The following is a 15,364-nucleotide window of genomic DNA, read 5'->3' as shown; positions in this document are numbered from 1 at the left end:
GCTATGTTTCTAGGCTTCAAAGTTTTCAACTGCATCCATCCTGAGCAGGCTCATATGAAGAAAATCTTTTGAACTAATGGTTTTGGCACCTTTTAGTGCATTAGTTGGGAGAGAAGGGGCATATAAGATGGGAAGATCTTTAGGACAGTAATGAAGGTTTTCAATTTCATAAATTTTCATGAATGAAACACACAAAAACACTTTGCAAATTGAACAAAACATTGAAAATTTTAAGCTGTAAATCTGATAGCCCAGGCAGCCATTACAATCTACAAATTGCCAGAATACTTAACATTACTAATGGAACGAATGCTGCATAATCTTCTAAAGATTTGTAATATATTTTCTTCTACTCACATTCTTCGCAGTCTCTTGTAGGGTGAGAAGGCTCCAGGAGGGATGGTTTTGATTGAGTTTTGCTCCAGCCGTCTGGAGAGAAAACATAATTTGTTGTTGAAAGTACGTTCCCACAGAAAAGCATACAGCAGTGGTGGTCCACGCTCATCCTCTTATCAGTATTCAGACAACATCACCTGGATACTTGTTAATGTTAATGTGAATAGCCAATCCCCAATAAACTCTCTGCTTGGTCCAGAGGAAATTCATCTGTTGGAGCTGCACGTACAAATACCATGTTGCATGGGAAATATAATTCCCTTGCATGTAAAATAAAACTTGACAGAAGTAATGTTTAACCAATTGCTTCTCTCCCGATCAGTGAGAAAGATCATCCTGTCGACACATTTGCATAACTTAGAGATTTATGTTGATGGCATAAAAGCAAACGACTTATCAAAATTTATGTTATAATACTATCACTACTGCAGGAGCCAACTCATTCGGCAATGTCTAGTTGGCAGTGGTGATATTGTACCCAAGGTGATTTTTATATCAAACATTCTCTTGCACAGTCTCAGGAGTAGAATAACACAGAAAAACAGTCTTATAAGGGTTCATAAGAGCATAAGAACTAGGAGCAGGAGCAGGCTGTTCGGCCCTTCAAGCCTGCTCCGCCATTCAGTAAGATCATGGCTGATTTTTGCGTGGACTCAGATCTACTTACCCGCGTTCTCACTGTATCCCTAAATTCCTTTATTGTTCAAAAAAAAATCTACCTTAGCTTTAAAAACGTTTACTGAAGTAGTGTCAACTACTTCACTGGGCAAGGAATTCCATGGATTAACAACCGTCTGGGTGAAGAAGTTCCTTCTCAATTCAGTCCTAAATCTGCTCCCTCTAATCTTGAGGCTGTGGTCTCTTACCCTAGCTTCACCTGAGACCTGAGAGGGATAATGGGAACTGCAGATGCTGGAGGATCCGAGATAACAACGTGTGGAGCTGGATGAAAACAGCAGGCCAAGCAGCATCTCAGGGGCATAAAAGCTGACGTTTCAAGTCAAGACCCCTCACCTGAGACCTTCCATTTGAGACAGGCATAAGTAGGATAATGATGTCTTATATTAAATGTATTCTAGAACGTTCTGTTGATTTTTATTTTGTTTGACTAGCTTCACAATGCTGTCTGCACCAATGCACTATTGTTGCAAATAGTCTATGTGTTGAGATTGCCTGCTAAATGAGAGCTTGCTGCTTCCTGCATTGCAGCATAAATGTCAAGTCCAAGCCCACTTCCAGTAGGTTGGCTCATTTTTTTGGATGAAGGGCCTTTAATTTATTTGTCTCTGTTCCTGTCCAAAAAGAAGCGCCACCAGTTAGATAAAGGAAGAGGCATTCTGTGATGGGCCTAGATGTCAAGCCTGGGACCTTGAGATGGCAGGCCTTGGTCAGGGGTACAAGGAGTAAGGGTTACTGTTATCAATCCTTTGGGATTGTTGAAGACTCTCCAGGAATTCAAGGTTAAAAGTCTCCCAGGAATCCAAGATTAATCTCCTGGAGACTGTTCTGAGCAAACTCAAAAAATTTCACCAAAAAAAACAAAAGTAATTGTCTGTTTCCTTTCCATACTTTTGATTTATTATATTACAGATACTGGCAATGGATTGGGATGGTGGGATGGTTGAAAGAGAGACATATGATGAAGCCTCCAGGAATATGTCCAATCAGAGCTGGTGATCTTAGTGGGGTGGATGGGGGCATATTGAACATCGAAGAGGGGCATGGTGGATAAGAGGGAAAATGGTAAAAGGGGCACTTCAGTTGGCATCAAGGACCTCGAAAGAAGGCAAGGCCCTTTCATTGACTAGCAACTCCAATGCAAAAATCTGCTGGCTGCATATTATGGGCAGACCTGTCATGTAACCCATTAAATATAACTATTCATTGCCTACTGAAGGGCATAAATTAGGCAGGTAGCTCACCCAATGTCTTTGCCATCACTTACAAAATTGAGAATCTCTCCTGACAGATGATCTCCTTGCTTCCCCCATCCACCTGAATAAAAATTGTGCTTCACAACTCTCCAGCCACTGATAATCATGGTTATCTGCTCCAGGTTGGTGGAAGTAGCATCCGATGGCAGAAAAATATTAAATTTATGTACCACCTGATTGCTGGATGCTGGGCTTGGGGAGGAACACCTGTTTCTAGGAAGCACCCGGATTCCCTCTGGGAGGAATGGGAATCTGACTTTGTATTGTTAAGGCATTGGGTTGTGCAATACCTGTAGATTAAGAAGCAAAGTCGTCAAGGGAACAACTGCACAATCTGGATTTATTTTTTATCCATTTTCTGAGAAATACAAATCAAAATCTCTGCAAGTATTAACAACTCAGATTCTAAATGAATAACAATAAAAGTTATAATCAGCGTCTACAGACAGTTAAATCTTTTTCATTTCCTTGCTTATGTCAGGGAGGTTTAGAATTCTGCTGTACTAACATGAGTAACATTTATCAAAGTAACTCAGTGATTCTTGATGCTATACAGATCCAACATGGTTAATTTTCAAAGGAGTGCCAAGACATCCCCAATTATCCCTCAAGACATACATGTCATAAACATTTTTGACAATATTTATCCACTTCTTATCCCAGTTCCTGACTTCATACAGTAGAGTGTATTGTGTTGGGTTGGTCTGGAGATAATGGTGCTTTACATCACTAGTTACAATGAAGCTGCTAAGAAAATAAAATGTATTGGACGCTAGCTCCAATTACAACACTAGAAAAGGTATTCTAACAATTCTATAACTATTTCTTTGTGACTGAAGAAAGCAGACCAAATTAAATTCCCATATCTTCCCCTATCTGAAAATCTTCTCATTATCTGTGCAAAGCCTGTTCCAGGGCTCGATTTTACCTGCCAACCTCTCAGGGGAAAAGCAAGAAATCCTTAACAGCTCCTGATGCACAGAGAGATCTGGGTGTTCAGGTCCATTGCTCCCTGAAGGTGGCAACGCAGGTCAATAGGGTGGTCAAGAAGGCATATGGCATGCTTTCCTTCATTGGGCGGGGTATTGAGTACAAGAGTTGGCAGGTCATGTTGTAGTTGTATAGGACTTTGGTTCAACCGTATTTGGAGTACTGCGTACAGTTCTGGTCACCACACTACCAAAAGGATGTGGATGCTTTGGACGGGATGCAAAGGAGGTTCACCAGGATGTTTCCTGGTACGGAGGGCACCAGCTATGAAGAGAGGTTGAGTAGATTAGGATTATTTACATTAGAAAGACAGAAGTTGAGGGGGGACCTGATTGAGGTCTACAAAATCATGAGGGGTGTAGACAAGGTGAATAGCAAAAAGCTTTTTCCCAGAGTGGGGGACTCAATTACTAGGGGTCATGAGTTCAAAGTGAGAGAGGAAAAGTTTAAGGGAGATTGCGTGGAAATTTCTTTACGCAGAGGGTTGTGGATGCCTGGAACACGTTGCCAGTGGAGGTGGTAGAGGCAGGCATGATAGCGTAATTTAAGATGTATCTAGACAGATAAATGAATGGGCAGGGAGCAGAGGGATACAGATCCATGGCAAATAGTTGACAGGTTTAGATTGAGGATCTAGATCGGTGCAGGCCTGGAGGGCCGAACGGCTTGTTCTTGTCTTGTAGTTTTCTTTGTGTTTTTGTTCTTTGTTCTAGTTCATTGGGGGAGATGGGATGTGATGATATTGACATTATGCCTTCTCAGAATTCAGGACCTCAATACAGGAAGGCTCACCTGCTAAGTGCAGGCAGCAAAACAGGGGCCACAGAAGGAGCTCAAGGCACTGCACTTGCCAGAGGCCTAGGGTCAGAAAGAGATCCACACCACCAGTGGGAGTATGAGAGTGAGTGAGCAAGTGTGGATTGGGTGAGTATGACATTGATTTCATGAGTGACCGAGCAGAGGCAAGGGCAGTGGTTTGGAATCCAACTGTAGTATTATGCTTCACAATGAATATCGAAGAAACATACTCATGATATCATCACTATATCACTGCTTGTGTTCAAAGGACTTGGTCTCCATTTTAATTGGGACCACAAGAAGATGTCACACTGATAAAAGCATGTACTTAAATAGTTTAATATTATCCCAGACACTGAAATGCCTGTGACTGTACTATTGTATACGTTAGGAACTATAATAAACATCTGTGAATCTTTCACTACAACATCAGTAATATTTACTGATGTTGTACTTGTCACAACAGGTAGAAATAACCCTACTGGAGGCACAGCCTACAGAGTGGTAGTTCACCAAGAGGATTTCTTGGCCAACGTTCGATCAATGTGGGAGAGCCGTTGGGGGCCTATGTGCATGCACAGAACTCTGACAATATGCTGAGTAAGCCCCAGATCAAATTTTGGGAGGATCTCCATTATATCTGCTCCACACACTACTTATTTCAGGCTCAAAATGGTGCAGAACAAATTTCCAATCATACAGAATTCTTCGCACACAAGTGGAACTGAAATCCATTCATGGCATTTGGATGCATTTATTTGGTTATTCCTTGACTAGATTATTTAATATGTGAACCATACACACACCAGCAAATTTTTTACAATGAGAGGAAACCTCTGACATCACTGCCAGGTTCCTGTTTGCAGCTGGTTTCACTTAAAGCTGCATTAACTGGTACCAGGATGCGGTGGAAATTTACACAAAATTTTAACAACCTGAAGACAGCTTCAGATATAAACATTGGTGAATACAATCTTAGATCTTGCAAACTGAATGACGGTTAAGAAACATGCCTGATTTCCGCTGATGGATGAACATTTAAAGGATCATTCGCTACCAATGACTTCTATGCTCCTGCACATTATACGTTCTTTCGTAAAAAGGTTTTGATTTAATTTCAATGCCTGCATGTAAAGCATCTGGAAAACATCAATCTTAAGTGATATTAGTCAGTTTCCTGGAATCTACTGAATTACTGCAAACAGGTTCATTAATTTGCCGCAGAACTAAATTAGCTGCCGGACCAGTCTGGGAAGAAATATTCACTGTAAAATGTACAGATTGTGTTCTGCTGGCAAAACAGATTTCCAGGTTTACCTTTAATGCAGTCTACTTTATTGTACATTATTTCCACAATCAATCATTTCAGCTTAAGCTTTGAGTCTGCTCCAAGCACATTTTGCTGCACAGAGCGTAAATGACAGTTTGAGATGGTTTATGAAACAGAAACCATTAGCTGGCATGGACAAGATAACTCATTAGGCTCACTCTTCTTTAGGTCATGAGGTGTGTGTAGATAATCCTCCTGCTCATCTGCAGCTTTCTACTTTGAGTGCCTGACTTCAGTTCTGAGTGCTTCGGGCCAAGAGCAGGAACTAATCGTGTAGTAAATCAAAAGCTTGAAACTCTGCTGAGAGCTGTGGCTCAGTTGGTAGCTATCTTTCCACTGTTTCTGTTGAGTGTGGGTTCAAGACCCACTTCAGGTAAAAAAAACAGTTTGACACTTTCAGGAGTTGTGTACTTCTGAAGATTGTATCTTTTGGATGAGAGTCTAAATTAAGCATGTTTCTCATTGGGTGGGTAGGTGACTATCCCATGTTCATCTCTCAAGTGATAATGGGAACTGCAGATGCTGGAGATTCCAAGATAATAAAATGTGAGGCTGGACGAACACAGCAGGCCAAGCAGCATCTCAGGAGCACAAAAGCTTTTGTGCTCCTGAGATGCTGCTTGGCCTGCTGTGTTCGTCCAGCCTCACATTTTATTATCTTCATCTCTCAAGTAACAGATTATCTCATCATTTTTCTTCAATGTTTGTGGAAGCTTGCAGTATTTCCTATGTTACAACAATGACTGTACTTCAAAACTACTGAAGAAGAATCATACTTGAATCAAAACCTTAAGTCTGTTTCTCTCTTTACATTTACTGTTAGATCTGATGAGTCTTTCCAACATTTTTTGTTCTTATTTCAATAGGACTTCATTGTCCCTAAAGTGCTTTGGGATGTCCAGTGGTCATAAAATCACTACCTAAATGTAAGTTTGTCTTTTTTTAAAATCCTGATTTCTACTTGCCATTGTGCTCAGTTCTTCAGGAATTTTATTCTTTTTAAGTAAATTAACATTCCCCTATCAGGTAAGATGCATAATTGCATGATTTTAAAATATGTTGCTTTCAATATTGATTTTCTTGCAGTATACTGATACCAATATATTAAATATGCCTGAAGAGGCTGGCATTTGTAATATATATCTGCAGAATGGGCACAATTTCCATAAATTGCTGAGATGAAAGCAGTAAAGCTGACAGAGATGGGAAACAGGAAAGTAAAGAATCAAAGAAATTTATTTTGTCTTGTTACATTTCCTTGTATCGTCTTCTGTTGTGATTATCTCATACTTGAATCAAAACCTTAAGTCTGTTTCTCTCTTTACAGTTGCCATGAGATTGGATGAGTATTTCCAACATTCAATCAACTCCTGTTCTCCTTTTAAGTACTTTATAGGTTATTCTACTTTTTGGTGTATGTGTGCAAATGTAGATGTAGATACATGTTTGAGGGCAGGCATTCATCTGTGGAGTTAGTTAAGGGTGACTGTGTGTTAATCATGTGTGCTTGCATGGACGAGTTTGTTTGCATGTGTGTGTTTCATTTCTGGTTTTTATTCCATTTTGATTAAGGATTTTATCTGTGATTTCAATTTGTTAATTCTCCACATAGATGATCACTGATCTGACTTTTCCCAGCATTTCCTATTTTCATTTTACACTAAAGGCTCCACATGTGATATTTCCAGCCCAGAATCCCATAACACCAGCTCATTTCATTACAATTGAACAATATGAGTAACGGGGAGAGGAAGAGATTGAAAAAAAAATCACAATAGCAATTTTGACAATAGTCAGTTTACTGGCAGGACGAAATACACAATGAGAGGACACAGGTTTAAATTAGCAACAGCAGTTGTGAGAAGCTGAGGATGATTTGCAGCAAATTGCTATGATCCAGGAGAGACTGGATGAAATTGTGGTAGAAGTGAATTTAATAATATTTTTCAAAAGAAATCTGGATACATATCTGAAAACAAAATATTTTTGGACCATGTGGTAAGACTAACTATGTAGGATTAATTGACAACTCTTTCAAAGTACTGATGCAGGTGCAATGGGCCAAATACCCTCTTCTATTCCAAAATTCTATGAAGAAGCGACTGACAGAAAAGGACAAACAGGGTGGCATGGGCGAAAGGTGCAAGAGGACGCAAGATATTGTCACAAAAAGGGAGGCAATGCCCTAGTGGTAACATCGCTAGGCTGTTAATCCAGAGGACCAGATAATGATCTGGGGACCCAGGTTCAAATCCTGCCATGGCAGATGGTGGAATTTGGTTCACTAATGCCCTTTAGGGAAGGAAACTGCCATCCTTACCTGGTCTGGACTATATGTGATTCCAGGTCCATGGCAAAGTGGTTGATCCTCAACTTAACTTAATTAAGAATGAACAATAAATGCTGGCCTAGCCTGATACCTTCATGCCACAACTGAATTTTAAAAAAGGTTGAGATAAGAATGTTGTCCAGGAACAGGAATGCTTCAATACTAGAGACCCAACAAGATGGCTGGTGCTAAATTCATGACTATTTATTTTGGAACAACAAACTAAGTGTTGGAATACCAGTTTGATAGAATTTATGGCGTTGGAATAAAAGATTCTTTGCAGTCAGAAAGGAATTTGATTTCCTATATAAATTTCAAGCTTTAATGAACATGCGTTGGGAAACATTTCATTGTGATGGAGGTAAGTTACTCTGAAGGAATGAAATGGGATACTGAGATGTTGACAAATCAGCAAGTCTCATGTGTTTCTTGAACAAAAAGATTCAGTCATTTGGAATGAAGTAAACACAGATCAAGATTGGGTTTGATGTTATAAGCCATGTTCACAATGGATTTTCAGACAGCATCAGGCTCCACTAAAAGTAACAGAGATAATTGGAACTGCAGATGCTGGAGAATTCCAAGATAATAAAATGTGAGGCTGGATGAACACAGCAGGCCAAGTAGCATCTCAGGAGCACAAAAGCTGACGTTTCGGGCCTGAGTGGTCTAGGCCCGAAACGTCAGCTTTTGTGCTCCTGAGATGCTGCTTGGCCTGCTGTGTTCATCCAGCCTCACATTTTATTATCCACTAAAAGTAAGCTTTCTTTACTATGTCAACACATCAGAAAGGAGAGAGTGTTTGTATTTGATAGCTCAGCACAGTAAAATACTCATAGTACGGTTATACACTGGGGAGTTCACTGCAAATACTGAAAATGCAGGATATTTATTATCTGTGAATTCTTACCACACAGATTTGTTCTATCATTTTGGTAAATTTTACAAATCATGCCATGTCTAAACTTGGACCTTTCCATGCTTTGAATCTAAGAGTCCCATACAACAGGTTAAGTACAGTGTCAGTTTTAGACTTGTGCATGACCAACATCAGTACATGTCATGTTGTAAGCTAACAACTTGTTCACATTCTGCCAGCTATTCTACGCGGTAAATTGCAAAAGCATGTGTGAGCAAAGTGAAGGCAGATTGTTAAATGGCAGTGCGAATTTATTATAGCCTCTGGGCTAAAAGTACAGCTTCCTGACATAGAGGTGTAATCTCTTACTGTAGAAGCAGCACACAATGATTTTCTTAGAACAGAGGAACATACAAGCAAACCAGTGATTGATACCGGGAACATCCAGACATATCAGAGAGGACCCCTGAATGAGCGAAATTGTGACAAATCCTTGGCTTCAAAACAACAGCCATAATCTGATGACTATTCTCTTGTATAAAGTATTTGATTTTTACTCCACTGATTTCAGTGAAATGAGGATTTAAAACAGGTGAGTAATCTGAGCCATTAGATTACCACTTAATTGGTAAAGATATGAATGCATCTCATGCCCAGATAAACAGCAATTTAAACTAGTGCACAAGTTTGAAGATAAGGTTCAGATAAAAGCAATAAGAGTTAGGTCAAATGCCTTACCTTGATCTGAACATATCTTCTCCACTATCCATCTTCTATCCACCTCCCCCTCTCTCCCTAATTATTTCAGAACCTTCTCCCCCTCCCCCATTTTTGAAGAAGGGTCTAGGCCCGAACCGTCAGCCTTCCTGCTCCTCTGATGCTGCTTGGCCTGCTGTGCTCATCCAGCTCTACACCTTGTAATCTCAGATTCTCCAGCATCTGCAGTTCTTACCATCTCTGGTCATAGTCCTACATTGTTTAACAACTTCAGCACTACCAAGCTCATTAGTAAAATCAAGCTATCAGTTTGGCTTGACACAGGTATTTAACAATGTCAATACTGGACTCCTCAAAAAAATGCTTTTATATTTCTAATATTAGATCGGACAGTATCACATTATCAGTGCTTTACCCTCTCTGCTACTCGATAGGAGAAATTAACCCATGAGGGAAGATGCCGAAAGAAATCTGAAATGTGGTTTCACAGTTGGTCACACCGAGTCATGACAAAACACAAATCAGAATAAAGAGCTATCATGCCAGATTGTACATATATACACTCTTACCGCTTATTACGCTGCTCATCTAATAGGAATTCAGATGCAAGAGTTTGACTGGATGGAAAATTCCATGATTTCACAGATGACATTCATGGTCAAATTTCTGTTAAACATTCTGTTCCCAGAGCAGGAATCTGTACAGTATGTGCATGATAAAGCTGAGGACATGGCGCTGAAGCTATATAGTGGTCTGGCCAGGTTGCTCCCGTTCTGGAACTGCATTCCGTTCTGTCACCAGGTCCTGGAAAGACTGCAGAGAACAATAATGCCAGTTCCCAAGACTTGAATTCAGGGGAAGGATTGGAAAAATGCAGTCTGTTCTTTCTTCATATAAAGCAAATGTTGGAAGATGCCTTGTGGAAGTATAAGACGCCAACTGGATTCGAAAAATTAACCCTGTGCATTATTTCAAGTTATGCAAGTTAAGCCCTTACTGCCACATAGGGAGCAAAAGATAGAACTGGTAAAATAGAAATCCAAGACTGACATTAAAAGAAGTGCTTTTTCATTCACAGTAATCAAATTCTAGAATTATCTTCCAGGTGTGGTAGCTGAAATGATAGCACTAGAGTGATTTGAGATGCTTTTAGGGGTGGGCTGGGGTCACTGTGGCTGTATAAGTTAGATTGGCTCAATGATTGCCTCTCTTTATAATACTCATCATGGTGAACCACTCAGATATGGCAGGCACAGTCTCCAAGAAGTATTTGAAATGTGTATATTATGGATATGTGGGTGCAGGGTGTGAGGTGTGGGTGGTTATTAAACCTTATTTATTGGATCCAGGCTGTGACAGCCTCTGAACTCTAGAATATTAATTTCAACATTTAAGACTATTTACCAATTCATGAACCAAATAAATTACAGCTATCCGTATCTGTCGTTGTATCTGAGTGAGGTTTACTGTGGGGTTATACAAGGTCAAAGAGGCACCAAGCAGAAAATATCGGGAGACAGGGAGGATTCAGGGAACTTCTTTACTCTTCACAGTGATTTATATGGAATTGTAGACTCGATTCAACTGACTTCTTTATTAATCATAAGCTTAGTGAGAGCATCTGAGAAGAGTTTCAAGCAGGTATCCTTTCTGCACTATTTATAACTGCAAGAGGAGAGAATTCTTGGAATCTCAGTGAAAGAAAATGTTCTTAAGCCTTTTATCTTTCTGTCAAGTTGTTTGCTTTTGGCTCTGCTCTTTCAAAGGAGGCCATCGGTAACACACACACATCACATTTTCCTCATCATTTTATTTTCTGTTTTGATTCCCCCAGTTAAAATTCTGAGGTACACCTAGTTTTGATGAAGAAAGCAAAAGAAACATCATTTTTGTTTTAGAGATAATGGGAACTGCAGATGCTGGAGATTCCAAGATAATAAAATGTGAGGCTGGATGAACACAGCAGGCCAAGCAGCATCTCAGGAGCACAAAAGCTGACGTTTCGGGCCTAGACCCTTCATCAGACAGGGGGATGGGGGGAGGGAACTGGAATAAATAGGGAGAGAGGGGGAGGCGGACCGAAGATGGAGAGCAAAGAAGATAGGTGGAGAGGGTGTAGGTGGGGAGGTAGGGAGGGGATAGGTCAGTCCAGGGAAGACGGACAGGTCAAGGAGGTGGGATGAGGTTAGTAGGTAGCTGGGGGTGCGGCTGGGGGTGGGAGGAAGGGATGGGTGAGAGGAAGAACCGGTTAGGGAGGCAGAGACAGGTTGGACTGGTTTTGGGATGCAGTGGGTGGGGGGGAAGAGCTGGGCTGGTTGTGTGGTGCAGTGGGGGGAGGGGATGAACTGGGCTGGTTTAGGGATGCAGTGGGGGAAGGGGAGATTTTGAAACTGGTGAAGTCCACATTGATACCATATGGCTGCAGGGTTCCCAGGCGGAATATGAGTTGCTGTTCCTGCAACCTTCGGGTGGCATCATTGTGGCAGTGCAGGAGGCCCATGATGGACATGTCATCAAGAGAATGGGAGGGGGAGTGGAAATGGTTTGCGACTGGGAGGTGCAGTTGTTTGTTGCGAACTGAGCGGAGGTGTTCTGCAAAGCGGTCCCCAAGCCTCCGCTTGGTTCGCAACCGTTGGGGACCGCTTTGCAGAACACCTCCGCTCAGTTCGCAACAAACAACTGCACCTCCCAGTCGCAAACCATTTCCACTCCCCCTCCCATTCTCTTGATGACATGTCCATCATGGGCCTCCTGCACTGCCACAATGATGCCACCCGAAGGTTGCAGGAACAGCAACTCATATTCCGCCTGGGAACCCTGCAGCCATATGGTATCAATGTGGACTTCACCAGTTTCAAAATCTCCCCTTCCCCCACTGCATCCCTAAACCAGCCCAGTTCATCCCCTCCCCCCACTGCACCACACAACCAGCCCAGCTCTTCCCCCCCACCCACTGCATCCCAAAACCAGTCCAACCTGTCTCTGCCTCCCTAACCGGTTCTTCCTCTCACCCATCCCTTCCTCCCACCCCCAGCCGCACCCCCAGCTACCTACTAACCTCATCCCACCTCCTTGACCTGTCCGTCTTCCCTGGACTGACCTATCCCCTCCCTACCTCCCCACCTACACCCTCTCCACCTATCTTCTTTGCTCTCCATCTTCGGTCCGCCTCCCCCTCTCTCCCTATTTATTCCAGTTCCCTCCCCCCATCCCCCTCTCTGATGAAGGGTCTAGGCCCGAAACGTCAGCTTTTGTGCTCCTGAGATGCTGCTTGGCCTGCTGTGTTCATCCAGCCTCACATTTTATTATCATTTTTGTTTTGTCTCCTCATATTTAGCGAAGCTAAATCACTTGACCTCTTCAAGCTGCTAGTCCTTATTTTCTGCTCAACCACTATCATAAACCACAAGGGCTTTGCAATCTGGTCGTGAGTGTTAAGAACTGAAATAGTGCATGCTGTAAATCAAGCAACATAACCGGAAGGTTCCATTATTGAAATGTGAACAAAACAGCGAATACTACGCACCTGAGCCAAGAGAGATTACATTAGTTCATAATACAAAATCTACATCTTCCAACGAAGCCTCTCTCTGTAGTTGTGCAAGCATCATTCATGTCACCATCAAGACATTTGCATAGCATCTCCAAGTGTAAACAGATAATTTTTGGAAACATCATCCCCTAAGAAAGGTCGTCTTTGTTTGAAGCCACAGAATCTGCCGAAGCTGGAGTGATACTACTACTGGAAGAACTTTGTACCCTCTGGGTGTGGTGCTGGGGAGGGTACAAAATTGGACACAAGTCCCAAGGCAGTTTTGCCAGTAGTGAAGAGGCATCAAGCAGCCTGCTTGCCCATTGATCTATCCTCCTGCTACCACCAGGATTTTACCATGATGGGGTGGCTGCTGCCATGTTATGTGAAACCTTGCGCGCCTCAATTTTAGGCTCTTGGTGCCCATTGAAATACCATTATACTCTCGACTCACCCTCCCGTTTCACCTCCGCCCCTGTCATGCCTACCTCAGGCCTCCATCCCCCTTTCTGGGACTTTGCACCTTGGCCCTGATGAGATCCAGACTCACCTTCATCTGGGTTTCACTGGCGTCATAACCCTTCTCCAGGAGTTTTGTTTCATCCTAGCAATAATCACTGCTTCTGATTGGGACAAGAGACCTGCTCAGGCAAGAGATTGACAGCAGCTCACTGAGGTGAGACACTCCCTTGGATAGGAATGGAAGAGTAGCCTCAAAACAGTCAAGAACTCAAAAGTTACAGGGTGAGCCAATTGCGCAGAATCGGGGTTCTGGGGTGGGGCAGAGGAGGGAAGGTGGTGGCAGTGTGGAAGCAATTCTCATCATCTCATTAAAACAGTCAATTTTCCAAAAGTATGTGTTTTGTTGAATGGTGGAGAAAGGTAATAACAGAAAATTGCCCTTGTATAGTGCCTTTAACATAGTAAGACATGCCAAGATGCTTCACATTTTCATTTTGTTAACAAACAAAAATTGACAGCAAACCGCATTACTGGGTTCATGGGCAGATGTTTTGTAAGGGAACTTAAGTTTTAAGGATCATCTAAAGGAAACAAAAGGACTTGAAGTTTGGAAGGTGGGATAGTTCTGAAAAATAGACCAGGACCAGCTGAAAGCACAGCCACCAATCATGAAGCAGTCCACACTAATGCAGTGCTGGAACAGAGATTCTCAGGAATGTTCGTAAGGATGACTGTCCAGTTTCCAACCAGTGGACTGAGGTTCACCTTCCCAAGGACAGTTGAGTTCTGACATCAACATCTTGCTGGGGTTTTAGGAGTTCAAATATATAGCAAGCTATGCTGTAAGTTTTGTTAGCAGAAATGCATTGAATTTGCTTTTATTTCAGATCTTCAATGTTTGCAGCATTTTGCTTTTGTCTCAGTATCACCAGCGTATGTGGGCTACTTTTAATCCGAGGAGCAGCCAGGTGCATATTCTGAAATGATGTCAAAATTTCATACACTATTTTTGATAGTGGAAGTTAAGAAATGAAAAAAAAGCTGAAAAATATGTCAGAATGCAGTATAAATGATTACAGTCAGATGCTGCAGAATCAGACAGATTTAAAATACCAGCTATTGTGTGGCTCACCATGTGACACCTTTAATGTTGACATTTTCAATCATTAAGTAACGTACAGAAGATACAGGTATTAGAAAGGGGAGATTTTTATCTTCACTGCCTAAGCGGTAACCCAGTGGAATGCGTTCACCTCTCTGCTTGCTAAATAATCTGTCTGATTTTTATTGTATGGATTGTAATTCACTTTACCCGGTTTATCGCCCAGGAAGTAAAGGCCAGAAGTTGTCATCAAAACTACTTATCCATAAGCCATGTTTTATATAATAGATATCTTTTTAAGGATTTGTTCACAAGTTAAAATTATTTTCATGTCTGTGAGCAATTCAGCTTTGAGATAAGCACACATCCTTCTGATAAAATTGAGCAAAACGAGACTTTCTACTTCATTGTGCAACTGAATGTATCTGACTTTCACAGATAATCAAACAACAGCATCTGCTGCTCTAACTGAGCATCCGATAATTGCGAGGCAATTACAACGCAAAGAATGTAAAGTAACAGCTTACATTTCCGTGATGCTTTCTGGAAGCTTACTCGATATCTCAGTAAGACCCTTGCCACGACAATCCACGATACTGTTGCTACATGTGCAGACCGCTGGACAAGACTTTGAATGGACACTGCAGGATTGCATTGTTAAACTCTGGTGACCTGCAGGAGCAAGGAGGAGAGCAATTACATCAGCAAGAGCTTGAGGGTTTATGAATTTCTACAACCTAAAGAACGAGCTGCACTTTATTAAATAATTCATACGCCAAATTTGAAATGAATTACATCATTTCACAACTCCTTAAGAAATGGAATTGGCTGAATCAGAAATGAATGGTCAACTGCAATAACATTCAAATAGAATTTCAACAACTGGCTGTTTTTTAAAATCAAATAAGTCTGATG

The 15,364-nt window shown here is 41.6% G+C and overlaps 1 protein-coding gene across 6 annotated transcripts in view; it reads right to left on the bottom strand.

Moving 5' to 3' along the window:
* The window catches only part of slit2 (slit homolog 2 (Drosophila)), a 448,496-nt gene that overhangs the window by 146,458 nt on the left and 286,674 nt on the right, over nt 1-15,364 (bottom strand). For all 6 annotated transcript variants that reach the window (XM_048546634.2, XM_059646918.1, XM_048546670.2 and 3 more), the window contains exons 9-10: nt 14,977-15,121; nt 358-429 (exon numbers count right to left, since the gene is read on the bottom strand). In XM_048546634.2, the coding sequence (XP_048402591.1) occupies nt 358-429; nt 14,977-15,121 (217 nt within the window). The remainder of the gene's footprint in view (nt 1-357; nt 430-14,976; nt 15,122-15,364) is intronic.

This window comes from Stegostoma tigrinum, chromosome 1 (assembly GCF_030684315.1).
Source record: "Stegostoma tigrinum isolate sSteTig4 chromosome 1, sSteTig4.hap1, whole genome shotgun sequence".
Lineage (NCBI taxonomy): Eukaryota > Metazoa > Chordata > Chondrichthyes > Orectolobiformes > Stegostomatidae > Stegostoma > Stegostoma tigrinum.
Note: the sequence above shows the minus strand (reverse complement) of the source record. Positions and strands in the feature narration are given on the sequence as shown.